The sequence below is a fragment of the Panulirus ornatus genome, chromosome 52, assembly GCF_036320965.1.
Source record: "Panulirus ornatus isolate Po-2019 chromosome 52, ASM3632096v1, whole genome shotgun sequence".
NCBI classification, from domain to species: Eukaryota; Metazoa; Arthropoda; class Malacostraca; order Decapoda; family Palinuridae; genus Panulirus; species Panulirus ornatus.
This window is the reverse complement of record NC_092275.1, coordinates 6837708-6853612: the sequence shown is the minus strand read 5'-3', so window position 1 is coordinate 6853612 and position 15905 is coordinate 6837708. Positions and strand designations below refer to the sequence as shown.

Here is a 15905-nt window from a genome sequence, read left to right as displayed (position 1 = left end):
CTGAAGGACAATTGGGGCTGTTTCATGGCAATGCTCGTTTCAGCCATGGACAATTGTACACCAGAAAGGTGAAAGCTGCAGAATTGGCAACTCCAAACGTGCTAAAGATGCCTCTTGCAGAATCTCGCTGCGGTTTTCCATGGGTAAATTTGCATTCAAGCTTGTCCCACAAGAAAAATTGTCTTTTGAATTTGGCCACTGGTGAATTTTGCCCTTTGCACAGTATTCACAGGTGAAAAAGGATATCATTCACCTGTGAATACTGTGAATGTTAAGGAAAGTATTATCATTCTGAATTTTGAAAAGAATAATATCACTGATAGCAAAGTCCTTTTCTGTGTGGCACTTAAGTCACTTGCTCAGCTAAGCAAAAAAATAAGAAGAAATCTTTCTGCATACGGCCCCTGTAGATTTGCTCATGTGAAAAGGAGTAACCAGTTCATAGTTTCTGATAATAGAAAGTGGGTTTTGAGTTCATACATTTTTTCCGTGAAATGTGAGCTATAAGTTCATAGACTATAATTGTTTGTGAGACAGGTTATCACTTGTCGGTCTGAAGGCTGTTTGTGGAGTGCAGGCCTCCTGCGAAACGTGAATTCTAAGTCCATAATCTTGTGAAGTATGGTTTGCAAGTAAGTAGACACAACTGTTTGAGAAAAAAAAATAGTTACAAATCCGTACTGATCTGTGAAACGTATATTGTAAGTCCATAAACATTTGGCCTGTTTTGCGACTTGCCCTGTCTGGAGATTATGTGCGGTGCCAATATCACTTCGGCTCTTTATCCATTCCTTCACTTATGGCTCTCTTTCAGTTTAGTTGCTGTGAATATCTAGCGTTGCAGGTCTCCATCTATGTCTCTTTCCTGCTTCCATGAATGAAAATGGTTTCCCAGTCCTGAGGTTATGTAAGCAAGAATAAACTACAATTGAAATAGAGGACCTCTCCTGTCAAATGGGATTACCCGATCAATGAACTCCCCCTTTGATGTAATTTCCTGTATTCGACTTAAAAGGAAGAGGGTTTTCCACTAGTGGAGCCTTGTCTCAAGCTTTCTCTAGTCGACATACATCTTATAATACTCCCACCACCCTTACACCCAACTAGTATTTCTTTTACAATCTTGCTAAGCCTCTGATCATGGCTTCCACTGATTATCTTCCTGCACCTCATGAAGGACTGTTTACTATCAGTGTAATCCAGTGTAATTTAAATGCTCTTGTCAGGTCACCCCCCTTCTCTTTTCCTTTCCACGGTGGGCAGCTGTGTAATGCTTTACGTTTCACCGTAGCATAGTTCTTTTAATTCCGGAACCATCTTGGCTACTCTTCTCCCTGAGTGCGGAGACCAGATCTAAATGGAAAAGAGTAGCTTCGTTCTGGTGATATGTTGCAAATGCCTTACAAAGCATTTCTTAAAAGCGATTCTAATTATTGCCAGCAGATTGTTTATTTCTTTCAAAATTCTTATGATATGTAGTTTTGGCGACAGATCAGAGCAATATCAAGCCCTAGTTCTCTTCCACACATCGATTCCTGTAGCTTCTTCCTCGACAGGTAATATTGGTAGGGGACCTTCTTTCGCCGTGCTTCATTACTTTTTCACTTACATGGATCGAATCTCCTCATACATTTATCATATCAACTTTGCAGTTTGTCTAGGTCCTCCTGTACTTTGGTACATTTGTTGTAATGTGTTACATTCGGTTTGTCAGAACTTTTGAGGCCCCTCCGAAGGAAGGGGGCATATGCATTCAAGGAGGCCTATGACAAACTCCCTTAGTTGTCACTGCTTTAGGCAGCCCTTACCCTAGGCTCAAGTAACTCCCACGAGGATAAGCATCTCAAGACATATGACCGTGTAATATTTGTCCCATTTCCCTCATCAAATACAAAGCTGAATTTTGCCGGGGAATTCTTTTGAGCCCATATCACCTTTTTTGTCCTACCACGGGTTTTCTAATTCGTCCCCTTGATCAAATCCTGGGTATGCTCTTGAGTTGATCAATTGGTTGAATTATTGGGTTAATATTCGTAAATATATAGTTGTACATAAAAATATTTCACCAAGGACAGTGCATTGAATATACAAAAACACTTATTTCCAAAGTGGTCTTCATAATTCATTCAAAATAACTGGTAACAAGGTAAAGGTTAAATCATAAAAAAGTACAAAAATACAGTCGAACTGGATATAATTAAAATCATTACATGATTATTAAAAACTAACTGATTAACTAAGTCAACAACTAAAATTATTACCTGATTAAAAAACTAATAGTGATTTACTGAGAACAGCAACTATCATCAGAGAAGAATGAGAGTTACAAACATTTAAGATCATTAGCACTTGATATTCCATAAAAACAATTTTAATTGCATCCTAAAGCACCTCTAGACTGATATTATTTGACTGACAGTGGAAAATCATTCTATAGAACTATACCACTAAGAATAAACGAATTCTTACCAAGATCTCTAGGTACAACACTTAAGAAGGGTATGATGCCAAAGTTGAAAGTTAACACTTGTTTCCAAGAAAAAGATATTACCATGAGTCAGGGCAAGAGAGCAGTGCTTACCTCAGAGTACCTATGAATAACTACGGCGAGATTTTGCTATAATTATAGCAAGGCTAGCACGAATATAGGGAGAGCGAACGAGAATGTGTTTGAATAAAGAGAGAGAATGTGGTGTTCCTATTAGTTTCTCACAGGGAAAGCCACAGCGTACAACAATTTCTAGTCTTAGGTTCAATGAGCAATAATGTAAGTGTATTGATCTGTATATCATTTTTGGACAGTTATGTTACACATTACTTTTGATATATCTAAATATTGATTTAGTTATTTTGATGTTTAACTTACTGGGTTCCTGTAGCTCGATTTGTCAAATTTCCTTCAGGGAAATAATTACATCAAGTAATCTTTCGAATTCTCTCTACTGCAGTACAGATACGGTATATTGATCTTGTAAAGTGCCATCAAAAAGTGGACTCATCAATTTTCTGTTTAAATGAGGATGCAGAGGGTCAAAAAAAAAGTAATCCATATTCATCAAGCATGGGGCATAGATATCTCTGATACAAACCCTTCAATATCATTTTTCTCAAGAATTGACTGAAGGGTAACCTTTGACTCATCCACATGAGTTTCAGGTAAGTGGGTGAGTAAATCAAGATGAGTAAGTGTGAGTAGCCTTACAAGGAAGTAGTAGGAAGGCGGAGCATGTGAGGTGTACGTCAGTTTGTTGTGACAGCAGACGACGGGAGGTAGTTTTGGTCAGGCCTCTGTCACTGCCACTTGTCTTACAACACTTCTCCACCACGTGCTTCTTACCACTCCGTATAATGCTTCTTGCTGCATAAACTCTGCTTGTAAGACTTTTGGATACTCTGAAAAGGTAAGTGTGCACTGAGTGATTCAGGCCCGAGGTACTGCAGACCATAAACCAGAGCTAATGGTAATGCAAGTCTACTTTCCATTTGTGTTCATTTAACCAAAACTCCACTTGCTTTTACTTGGGTTCATGTCTGTGAATTAAATGTATATCTTCAGAAAGTATTCCAAGTGATCGGGGATTAAATGAAACTTGGCTGTGATTACAGCTTTCGTTTCAAATCCCACAGAGTTGAGTCATCATTTATCTCTATGGGTTTCCATTCACCCTCATTGTACCAGAGGAGGTTTGGGAGGCTCTTTTACCTTCATGGTGTAGTCTGGAACCAAGTTACTATATTGATTATATGATTAGTCAGGCTGATTGAGGTTGTAACCCTCTGGCCTGTGTACCCTTCACAAGCAAGCAGATGACGTGCATTATATATGGGTTCAGTGAATATTTTATTATCTTTATGGAATAATGCTTGGTATTTCCAGTATTTAATGTTCAAATATAATTATTAGAAGTTTTAATGCTATTGCTTTTAATTCACAAGTTTCTGTTATGCCAATCAAGTATGATTTTGGAGGTGGATTGAAGACCATGTTGTCCATGATTTCATATATGCAATTGATGATTCAACCTTCCTCTCTGCATCAGAGAATGGAACTTGAGTGATCCCAGTTGTCCTCTGAAGTTCTCATATTATTTGACAGTCAAAGTGGGTTACAAGTGAATAATCTTTGCACATTGCATTTTCTAATTCATCAAATTAACGTGCCCTGAAGGATAATGGTTGTACATTGCAAGGATTTAGGGTGAAGAGTATAAATGCTTTCACAAGGATGAAATCTCTGGATTTTTTTTCCAGTATATTTGCATTACATTTATTCTCAAGCAGGGGTGTAGGATGACAGATTTGCATCAGGTACTGTATTTGCATTAGATTCGGTGCCTGTATTGTATTTATATTGATATTAATGTGTACACAAATGTTACAGATATTTAAATACTGATGTAGAAAATCTGCTAATGCAAGAACCTGTCATGGCATTTTCTTGATGTTTCTTTTCTTGGAATTTTAGGTTCCCCATGGCAGGAGCAGCTGGCAAGATGAATGATTGTCAGGAGGCAGATGATAAAAGCATCAGCAGTGCTTTGCCCCAGACTGATAAACTTAGAGGAAATATAAAAGATGTTGATATAAAAGATATTGCACTTGGTATGAAAACAGATGAAAGGGACCATGATAGTACCGAAAATGGAGACCATTCAGGAGGTGGGACTAAACAGATTAGTGCAGAAGCTGCAGCTGAGCATCACGTGGATGAGGGTAATGTACAAAAAAAAGGTGGACGAGAAAGTTATCCTCTGCATTGGCTTGTGTGGCATAATGACTATCGTACACTAGAAACAGAGCTTAGTAAAGGGAAGGTAAGTAGAAAATTGCATTGTATCATTACTTTTCATAAGTTTATGGTATTATCCTAGAGGTGTCTGGTTAATTTACTAATTATTTATATTTGTTATACATAATCACTGTTTCCCGCATCAGCGAGGTAGCGCCAGGAAACAGATGAAGAATGGCCCATCCACTTGTATACACACACACACACACACACATATATATATATAGATATATATATATATATATATATATATATATATATATATATATATATATATATATATATATGTATATATATATTATTTTATTTTATTTATTTTTTTTTATTATACTTTGTCGCTGTCTCCCGCATTTGCGAGGTAGCGCAAGGAAACAGACGAAAGAAATGGCCCAACCCCCCCCCCATACACATGTATATACATACGTCCACACACGCAAATATACATACCTACACAGCTTTCCATGGTTTACCCCAGACGCTTCACATGCCCCGATTCAATCCACTGACAGCACGTCAACCCCGGTATACCACATCGCTCCAATTCACTCTATTCCTTGCCCTCCTTTCACCCTCCTGCATGTTCAGGCCCCGATCACACAAAATCTTTTTCACTCCATCTTTCCACCTCCAATTTGGTCTCCCTCTTCTCCTCGTTCCCTCCACCTCCGACACATATATCCTCTTGGTCAATCTTTCCTCACTCATTCTCTCCATGTGCCCAAACCACTTCAAAACACCCTCTTCTGCTCTCTCAACCACGCTCTTTTTATTTCCACACATCTCTCTTACCCTTACGTTACTCACTCGATCAAACCACCTCACACCACACATTGTCCTCAAACATCTCATTTCCAGCACATCCATCCTCCTGCGCACAACTCTATCCATAGCCCACGCCTCGCAACCATACAACATTGTTGGAACCACTATTCCTTCAAACATACCCATTTTTGCTTTCCGAGATAATGTTCTCGACTTCCACACATTCTTCAAGGCCCCCAGAATTTTCGCCCCCTCCCCCACCCTATGATCCACTTCCGCTTCCATGGTTCAATCTGCTGCCAGATCCACTCCCAGATATCTAAAACACTTCACTTCCTCCAGTTTTTCTCCATTCAAACTCACCTCCCAATTGCCTTGACCCTCAACCCTACTGTACCTAATAACCTTGCTCTTATTCACATTTACTCTTAACTTTCTTCTTTCACACACTTTACCAAACTCAGTCACCAGCTTCTGCAGTTTCTCACATGAATCAGCCACCAGCGCTGTATCATCAGCGAACAACAACTGACTCACTTCCCAAGCTCTCTCATCCCCAACAGACTTCATACTTGCCCCTTTTTCCAAAACTCTTGCATTTACCTCCCTAACAACCCCATCCATAAACAAATTAAACAACCATGGAGACATCACACACCCCTGCCGCAAACCTACATTCACTGAGAACCAATCACTTTCCTCTCTTCCTACACGTACACATGCCTTACATCCTCGATAAAAACTTTTCACTGCTTCTAACAACTTTCCTCCCACACCATATATTCTTAATACCTTCCACAGAGCATCTCTATCAACTCTATCATATGCCTTCTCCAGATCCATAAATGCTACATACAAATCCATTTGCTTTTCTAAGTATTTCTCACATACATTCTTCAAAGCAAACACCTGATCCACGCATCCTCTACCACTTCTGAAACCACACTGCTCTTCCCCAATCTGATGCTCTGTACATGCCTTCACCCTCTCAATCAATACCCTCCCATATAATTTACCAGGAATACTCAACAAACTTATACCTCTGTAATTTGAGCACTCACTCTTATCCCCTTTGCCTTTGTACAATGGCACTATGCACGCATTCCGCCAATCCTCAGGCACCTCACCATGAGTCATACATACATTAAATAACCTTACCAACCAGTCAACAATACAGTCACCCCCTTTTTTAATAAATTCCACTGCAATACCATCCAAACCTGCTGCCTTGCCGGCTTTCATCTTCCGCAAAGCTTTCACTACCTCTTCTCTGTTTACCAAATCATTTTCCCTAACCCTCTCACTTTGCACACCACCTCGACCAAAACACCCTATATCTGCCACTCTATCATCAAACACATTCAACAAACCCTCAAAATACTCACTCCATCTCCTTCTCACATCGCCACTACTTGTTATCACCTCCCCATTTGCACCCTTCACTGAAGTTCCCATTTGCTCCCTTGTCTTACGCACTTTATTTACCTCCTTCCAGAACATCTTTTTCTTCTCCCTAAAATTTAATGATACTCTCTCACCCCAACTCTCATTTGCCCTTTTTTTCACCTCTTGCACCTTTCTCTTGACCTCCTGTCTTCTTTCCTCGTGTGTCGTAGAAAGCGACTAGAGGGGACGGGAGCGGGGGGCCAGAAATCCTCCCCTCCTTGTATTAACTTTCTAAAATGGGAAACAGAAGAAGGAGTCACGCGGGGAGTGCTCATCCTCCTCGAAGGCTCAGAGTGGGGTGCCTAAATGTGTGTGGATGTAACCAAGATGTGAAAAAAGGAGAGATAGGTCGTATGTTTGAGGAAAGGAACCTGGATGTTTTGGCTCTGAGTGAAATGAAGCTCAAGGGTAAAGGGGAAGAGTGGTTTGGAATGTCTGGGGAGTAAAGTCAGGGGTTAGTGAGAGGACAAGAGCAAGGGAAGGAGTAGCAATACTCCTGAAACAGGAGTTGTGGGAGTATGTGATAGAATGTAAGAAAGTAAATTCTCGATTGATATGGGTAAAACTAAAAGTTGATGGAGAGAGGTGGGTGATTATTGGTGCATATGCACCTGGGCATGAGAAGAAAGATCATGAGAGGCAAGTGTTTTGGGAGCAGCTAAATGAGTGTGTTAGTGGTTTTGATGCATGAGACCGGGTTATAGTGATGGGTGATTTGAATGCAAAGGTGAGTAATGTGGCAGTTGAGGGAATAATTGGTATACATGGGGTGTTCAGTGTTGTAAATGGAAATGGTGAAGAGCTTGTAGATTTATGTGCTGAAAAAGGACTGGTGATTGGGAATACCTGGTTTAAAAAGCGAGATATACATAAGTATACTTATGTAAGTAGGAGAGATGGCCAGAGAGCGTTATTGGATTACGTGTTAATTGACAGGCGTGCGAAAGAGAGACTTTTGGATGTTAATGTGCTGAGAGGTGCAACTGGAGGGATGTCTGATCATTATCTTGTGGAGGCTATGGTGAAGATTTGTATCTGTTTTCAGAAAAGAAGAGTGTATGTTGGGGTGAAGAGGGTGGTGAGAGTAAGTGAGCATGGGAAGGAGACCTGTGTGAGGAAGTACCAGGAGAGACTGAGTACAGAATGGAAAAAGGTGAGAACAATGGAAGTAAGGGGAGTGGGGGAGGAATGGGATGTATTTAGGGAATCAGTGATGGATTGCGCAAAAGATGCTTGTGGCATGAGAAGAGTGGGAGGTGGGTTGATTAGAAAGGGTAGTGAGTGGTGGGATGAAGAAGTAAGAGTATTAGTGAAAGAGAAGAGAGAGGCATTTGGACGATTTTTGCAGGGAAAAAATGCAATTGAGTGGGAGATGTATAAAAAAGATATATATATATATATATATATATATATATATATATATATATATATATATATATATATATATATATATTTTTTTTTTTCATACTATTCGCTATTTCCCGCGATAGCGAGGTAGCGTTAAGAACAGAGGACTGGGCCTTTGAGGGAGTATCCTCACCTGGCCCTCTTCTCTGTTCCTTCTTTTGAAAAAAAAAAAAAAAAAAACGAGAGGGGAGGATTTCCAGCCCCCTGCTCCCTTCCCTTTTAGTCGCCTTCTACGACACGCAGGGAATATGTGGGAAGTATTCTTTCTCCCCTATCCCCAGGGAATATATATATATATATATATATATATATATATATATATATATATATATATATATATATATATATATATATATATATATATATTTTTCTTTCAAACTATTTGCCATATCCCGCATTAGCGAGGTAGCGTTAAGAACAGAGGACTGGGCCTTTGAGGGAACACCCTCACCTGGCCCAATTCTCTGTTCCTTCTTTTGGAAAATTAAAAAAAAACGAGAGGGGAGGATTTCCAGCCCCCCGCTCCCTCCCCTTTTAGTCGCCTTCTACGACACGCAGGGAATACATGGGAAGTATTCTTTCTCCCCTATCCCCAGGGAATATATATATATATATATATATATATATATATATATATATATATATATATATATATATATATATATATATGGTGAGGTGCCTGAGGATTGGCGGAATGCTTGCATAGTGCCATTGTACAAAGGCAAAGGGGATAAGAGTGAGTGCTCAAATTACAGAGGTATAAGTTTGTTGAGTATTCCTGGTAAATTATATGGGAGGGTATTGATTGAGAGGGTGAAGGCATGTACAGAGCATCAGATTGGGGAAGAGCAGTGTGGTTTCAGAAGTGGTGGAGGATGTGTGGATCAGGTGTTTGCTTTGAAGAATGTATGTGAGAAATACTTAGAAAAGCAAATGGATTTGTATGTAGCATTTATGGATCTGGAGAAGGCATATGATAGAGTTGATAGAGATGCTCTGTGGAAGGTATTAAGAATATATGGTGTGGGAGGAAAGTTGTTAGAAGCAGTGAAAAGTTTTTATCGAGGATGTAAGGCATGTGTACGTGTAGGAAGAGAGGAAAGTGATTGGTTCTCAGTGAATGTAGGTTTGCGGCAGGGGTGTGTGATGTCTCCATGGTTGTTTAATTTGTTTATGGATGGGGTTGTTAGGGAGGTAAATGCAAGAGTTTTGGAAAGAGGGGCAAGTATGAAGTCTGTTGGGGAGGAGAGAGCTTGGGAAGTGAGTCAGTTGTTGTTCGCTGATGATACAGCGCTGGTGGCTGATTCATGTGAGAAACTGCAGAAGCTGGTGACTGAGTTTGGTAAAGTGTGTGGAAGAAGAAAGTTAGGAGTAAATGTGAATAAGAGCAAGGTTATTAGGTACAGTAGGGTTGAGGGTCGAGTCAATTGGGAGGTGAGTTTGAATGGAGTGAAACTGGAGGAAGTGAAGTGTTTTAGATATCTGGGAGTGGATCTGGCAGAGGATGGAACCATGGAAGCGGAAGTGGATCATAGGGTGGGGGAGGGGGCGAAAATTCTGGGGGCTTTGAAGAATGTGTGGAAGTCGAGAACATTATCTCGGAAAGCAAAAATGGGTATGTTTGAAGGAATAGTGGTTCCAACAATGTTGTATGGTTGCAAGGCGTGGGCTATGGATAGAGTTGTGCGCAGGAGGATGGATGTGCTGGAAATGAGATGTTTGAGGACAATGTGTGGTGTGAGGTGGTTTGATCGAGTGAGTAACGTAAGGGTAAGAGAGATGTGTGGAAATAAAAAGAGCGTGGTTGAGAGAGCAGAAGAGGGTGTTTTGAAGTGGTTTGGGCACATGGAGAGAATGAGTGAGGAAAGATTGGCCAAGAGGATATATGTGTCGGAGGTGGAGGGAACGAGGAGAAGAGGGAGACCAAATTGGAGGTGGAAAGATGGAGTGAAAAAGATTTTGTGTGATCGGGGCCTGAACATGCAGGAGGGTGAAAGGAGGGCAAGAAATAGAGTGAATTGGAGTCATGTGGTATACAGGGGTTGACGTGCTGTCAGTGGATTGAAGCAAGGCATGTGAAGCGTCTGGGGTAAATCATGGAAAGCTGTGTAGGTATGTATATTTGCGTGTGTGGACGTGTGTATGTACATGTGTATGGGGGGGGGGGGGTTGGGCCATTTCTTTCGTCTGTTTCCTTGCGCTACCTCGCAAACGCGGGAGACAGCGACAAAGTATAAAAAAAAAAAAAAAAAAAAAAATATATATATATATATATATATATATATATATATATATATATATATATATATATATATTATTTTTTTTATTTTTATTATACTTTGTCGGTCTCCCGCGTTTGCGAGGTAGCGCAAGGAAACAGACGAAAGAAATGGCCCAACCCCCCCCCATACACATGTATATACATACGTCCACACACGCAAATATACATACCTACACAGCCTTCCATAGCTTACCCCAGACGCTTCACATGCCTTGATTCAATCCACTGACAGCACGTCAACCCCGGTATACCACATCGCTCCAATTCACTCTATTCCTTGCCCTCCTTTCACCCTCCTGCATGTTCAGGCCCCGATCACACAAAATCTTTTTCACTCCATCTTTCCACCTCCAATTTGGTCTCCCTCTTCTCCTCGTTCCCTCCACCTCCGACACATATATCCTCTTGGTCAATCTTTCCTCACTCATCCTCTCCATGTGCCCAAACCACTTCAAAACACCCTCTTCTGCTCTCTCAACCACGCTCTTTTTATTTCCACACATCTCTCTTACCCTCACGTTACTCACTCGATCAAACCACCTCACACCACACATTGTCCTCAAACATCTCATTTCCAGCACATCCATCCTCCTGCGCACAACTCTATCCATAGCCCACGCCTCGCAACCATACAACATTGTTGGAACCACTATTCCTTCGAACATACCCATTTTTGCTTTCCGAGATGATATTCTCGACTTCCACACATTCTTCAAGGCCCCCAGAATTTTCGCCCCCTCCCCCACCCTATGATCCACTTCCGCTTCCATGGTTCCATCCGCTGCCAGATCCACTCCCAGATATCTAAAACACTTCACTTCCTCCAGTTTTTCTCCATTCAAACTCACCTCCCAATTGACTTGACCCTCAACCCTACTGTACCTAATAACCTTGCTCTTATTCACATTTACTCTTATTTTTCTTCTTCCACACACTTTACCAAACTCAGTCACCAGCTTCTGCAGTTTCTCACATGAATCAGCCACCAGCGCTGTATCATCAGCGAACAACAACTGACTCACTTCCCAAGCTCTCTCATCCCCAACAGACTTCATACTTGCCCCTCTTTCCAAAACTCTTGCATTTACCTCCCTAACAACCCCATCCATAAACAAATTAAACAACCATGGAGACATCACACACCCCTGCCGCAAACCTACATTCACTGAGAAACAATCACTTTCCTCTCTTCCTACACGTACACATGCCTTACATGGAAAAAATGCATTTGAGTGGGAGATGTATAAAAGAAAGAGACAGGAGGTGAAGAGAAAGGTGCAAGAGGTGAAAAAAAGGGCAAATGAGAGTTGGGGTGAGAGAGTATCATTAAATTTTAGGGAGAATAAAAAGATGTTCTGGAAGGAGGTAAATAAAGTGCGTAAGACAAGGGAGCAAATGGGAACTTCAGTGAAGGGCGCAAATGGGGAGGTGATAACAAGTAGTGGTGATGTGAGAAGGAGATGGAGTGAGTATTTTGAAGGTTTGTTGAATGTGTTTGATGATAGAGTGGCAGATATAGGGTGTTTTGGTCGAGGTGGTGTGCAAAGTCAGAGGGTTAGGGAAAATGATTTGGTAAACAGAGAAGAGGTAGTGAAAGCTTTGCGGAAGATGAAAGCCGGCAAGGCAGCAGGTTTGGATGGTATTGCAGTGGAATTTATTAAAAAAGGGGGTGACTGTATTGTTGACTGGTTGGTAAGGTTATTTAATGTATGTATGACTCATGGTGAGGTGCCTGAGGATTGGCGGAATGCGTGCATAGTCCATTGTACAAAGGCAAAGGGGATAAGAGTGAGTGCTCAAATTACAGAGGTATAAGTTTGTTGAGTATTCCTGGTAAATTATATGGGAGGGTATTGATTGAGAGGGTGAAGGCATGTACAGAGCATCAGATTGGGGAAGAGCAGTGTGGTTTCAGAAGTGGTAGAGGATGTGTGGATCAGGTGTTTGCTTTGAAGAATGTATGTGAGAAATACTTAGAAAAGCAAATGGATTTGTATGTAGCATTTATGGATCTGGAGAAGGCATATGATAGAGTTGATAGAGATGCTCTGTGGAAGGTATTAAGAATATATGGTGTGGGAGGAAAGTTGTTAGAAGCAGTGAAAATATATATATATATATATATATATGTATATATATATATATATATATATATATATATATATATATATATATATATATATATATATATATGTATATATATATATATATATATATATATATTATCCCTGGGGATAGGGGATTAAGAATACTTCCCACGTATTCCCTGCGTGTCGTCGAAGGCGACTAAAAGGGGAGGGAGCGGGGGGCTGGAAATCCTCCCCTCTCGTTTTTTTTTAATTTTCCAAAGAAGGAACAGAGAATTGAGCCAGGTGAGGGTATTCCCTCAAAGGCCCAGTCCTCTGTTCTTAATGCTACCTCACTAATGCGGGAAATGGCGAATAGTTTAAAAGAAAGAAAAGATATATATATATATATATATATATATATATATATATATATATATATATATATATATATATATATATATGCGCCCACATATGCACATATACATACACATTTGCAGACATTACATGCATACATATGTACATATTCATACTTGCTTCCCTTCATCCATTCCTGTTACCACCCCGCCGCACAGGAAAACAGCATCGCTATCCCCTGCTTCAGCAAGGTAGTGCCAGGAAAACATATGAAAATGCCACATTTGTTCACACTCAGTCTCTAGCTGTCAAGTGTAATGCACCGAAACCACGGCTCCCTATCCACATTCAGGCCCCACAGACCGTTCCATGTTTTACCTCAGATGCTTCACATGCCCTGGTTCATCCCAGTCAACCTCTCCTCATTTATTTCCTCCATATATGCAAACCATTTCATTTCTCTCAACTGTACTTTTTATTACCACACCTCTCTTTTACCCTTTTGTTACTTCCTCAATCAAACCACCTCACAACACACATTTCCCTTGTACATATCATTTCCAACACAGCCACCCTCCTCCACACATCATCTATAGCCCAGGCCTTGCCTCCATTTAACTTTGTTGAAACTACTGTACCTTCAAATATATCCATTTTTGCCCTCCCAGATAACATCTCATTTCATGCATTCTTCAGTGCTCCCAGAATCTTTGCCTCCTCACCCACCTTTTGATTCACTTTCACTTCCATGGTTCCATTTGCTGTCATGAAATACTTTGCGAAACCCAATAACCTTGCTTTTATCCTCATTTACTCTCAACTTCCAGTAACACACTCTTCCAAACTCAGTCTTCAACTTCTGCAGTTTTTTACTCAAATCTGCCAACAGTGCTGTGTCAACAGCAAACAATGGCTGACTCAATTCCCTGGCACCCTTATCCCATACAGGCTGCATAAGGGTGTCTTATCTCTCCAAGACATGTACCTACCTCCTTCACACCCCATCCATAAACAAACTTTACAGCCATGATGACAATCATACACCCCTGATGCAAACCAACCTTCATTTGGAACCATTCACTCTCCTCTATTTCAAGTCATACACATGCCTTACACCCTTAATGAATATTTCTCACTACTTGTTGCAGCTTTTATCCCACCTTATATATTCCTGAAAACCTTCCTCAAGGCAACTGTATCACCCCTGTCATATGCTTTATCTACATCCATAAATGCCAAGTACAAAACCTTTTGTGTCACTTAGTATTTCTCACACATTCTTCAAAGCAAACATCTGATCCACACCTCCTTTACTGCTTCTAAAAATCACTTCCCAATTTGATGTTCATGCCATCACCCTCTCAATCACTACTCTCCCACACAGCTTACAAGGTACACTCAACAAACTTATACCTGTGTGGTTTGAACACTCACCTTTATCCCCCTTGCTTTATACAGTGGCAGTATACATACATTCCACCAAAGCTCAGGCACCTGATCATGATCCATACACACATTGAAAATCCTAACTAACCAATCAACAACACAATCAACCCTTTCTTAAGAAATTCATCTCCAATACCATTTACTCCAGCTGCTTTGTCACTTTTCATCCTAAGTAAGGCTTTCACAACCTCTTCTCTCCTCACCAAATCATTCCCGTTAACTTTCTCACTTTGCATGCTACCCTTACTTAAAATCCCTACATCTACCACCCTATGACATTCAACAGTCTTTCAAAATATTCACTCTCTCTCCTCCTCACTTCATTATTTCCTGTTAGCACTTCTCCATTTGCCCCTTCACTAATCTTCCCATGTGTTCTCTTGTTGTTTTGCACTCTATCAACCTCCTTCCAAAACTTCATATTCTCCCTGAAGTTTACTGAGACTTACTCACCCCCATCTCTCATTTGCCCTGTTTTTCAACACTTGTGCCTTCCTCTTTACCTCTTGCTGTTTTCTCTTATACAGCTTCCAATCATTTGTACTCCTTACCTGTAAGTATCACCCATGTAGCTCCCTTTTCTCTTTGGCTAACAACTGTACTTTGTCGTTCACCACTCTCTACCCTCTGCAATCGCCCTACCTCCCAATTTACACATGCCACGCAAGCACTGCTTCCCTAAATACCTCCCTTTCCTGAGTCACACCTTTTGCCATTCAACAATCAATCTCTCGTGGTACTTCTTCACACAGGTCTCCCTTTCCTCAGTCACATGTTTTGCCATTCAACAATCAGTCTCTCATGGTACTTCTTCACACAGGTCTCTTTTCCAAGCTTATTTACTTTCACCACTCTTCTCTTACCCATAATGTTTCCTCTCTTCTGAAAACCTCTTACAAATCTTCACCTTCCTTATTCTGCTTAACCTAAAGATCAGACATCCCACCAGATGCCCCTCTCAGCATATTCACATCCAGATATCTCTCTCTTGCATACCTCTAGATTAGTATATAATCCAGTAATGATTGCTGGCCATGCATCCAACTTACATACCAATATTTGTGTATTTGTGATTTTTTATTTGTCTTTTTATACCAGGTATTCCCAATCACTAATTCTTTTTCTGCACACAACTCCACAGTGCTTCACCATTTCTATTCATAATACTGAATATCCCCAATTATACCCTCAACTGTCAGATTACTTACCTTTACATTTAAATCACCCATCACTAACACCCAGTCTCTTGCATCATAACTGCAGAGACACTCACTAAGGTGCTCCCCAAACATTTGCCAATCATTATCTTTCTTCTCATGGCCAGATGCATAAGCAATAATAGTCCCTCAAC

General features: G+C 40.5%; 1 protein-coding gene across 1 annotated transcript in view; it reads left to right on the top strand.

The window, feature by feature from the left end:
- The first annotated feature begins 3220 nt into the window (after nucleotides 1-3220).
- LOC139765027 (ankyrin repeat domain-containing protein 13D) overlaps nucleotides 3221-15905 on the top strand; it is a 128382-nt gene continuing 115697 nt past the window's right edge. The window contains exons 1-2 of the mRNA XM_071692103.1: nucleotides 3221-3401; nucleotides 4466-4814. Coding sequence (XP_071548204.1) covers nucleotides 4473-4814 — 342 coding nt within the window. The 5' untranslated portion in view covers nucleotides 3221-3401; nucleotides 4466-4472. The remainder of the gene's footprint in view (nucleotides 3402-4465; nucleotides 4815-15905) is intronic.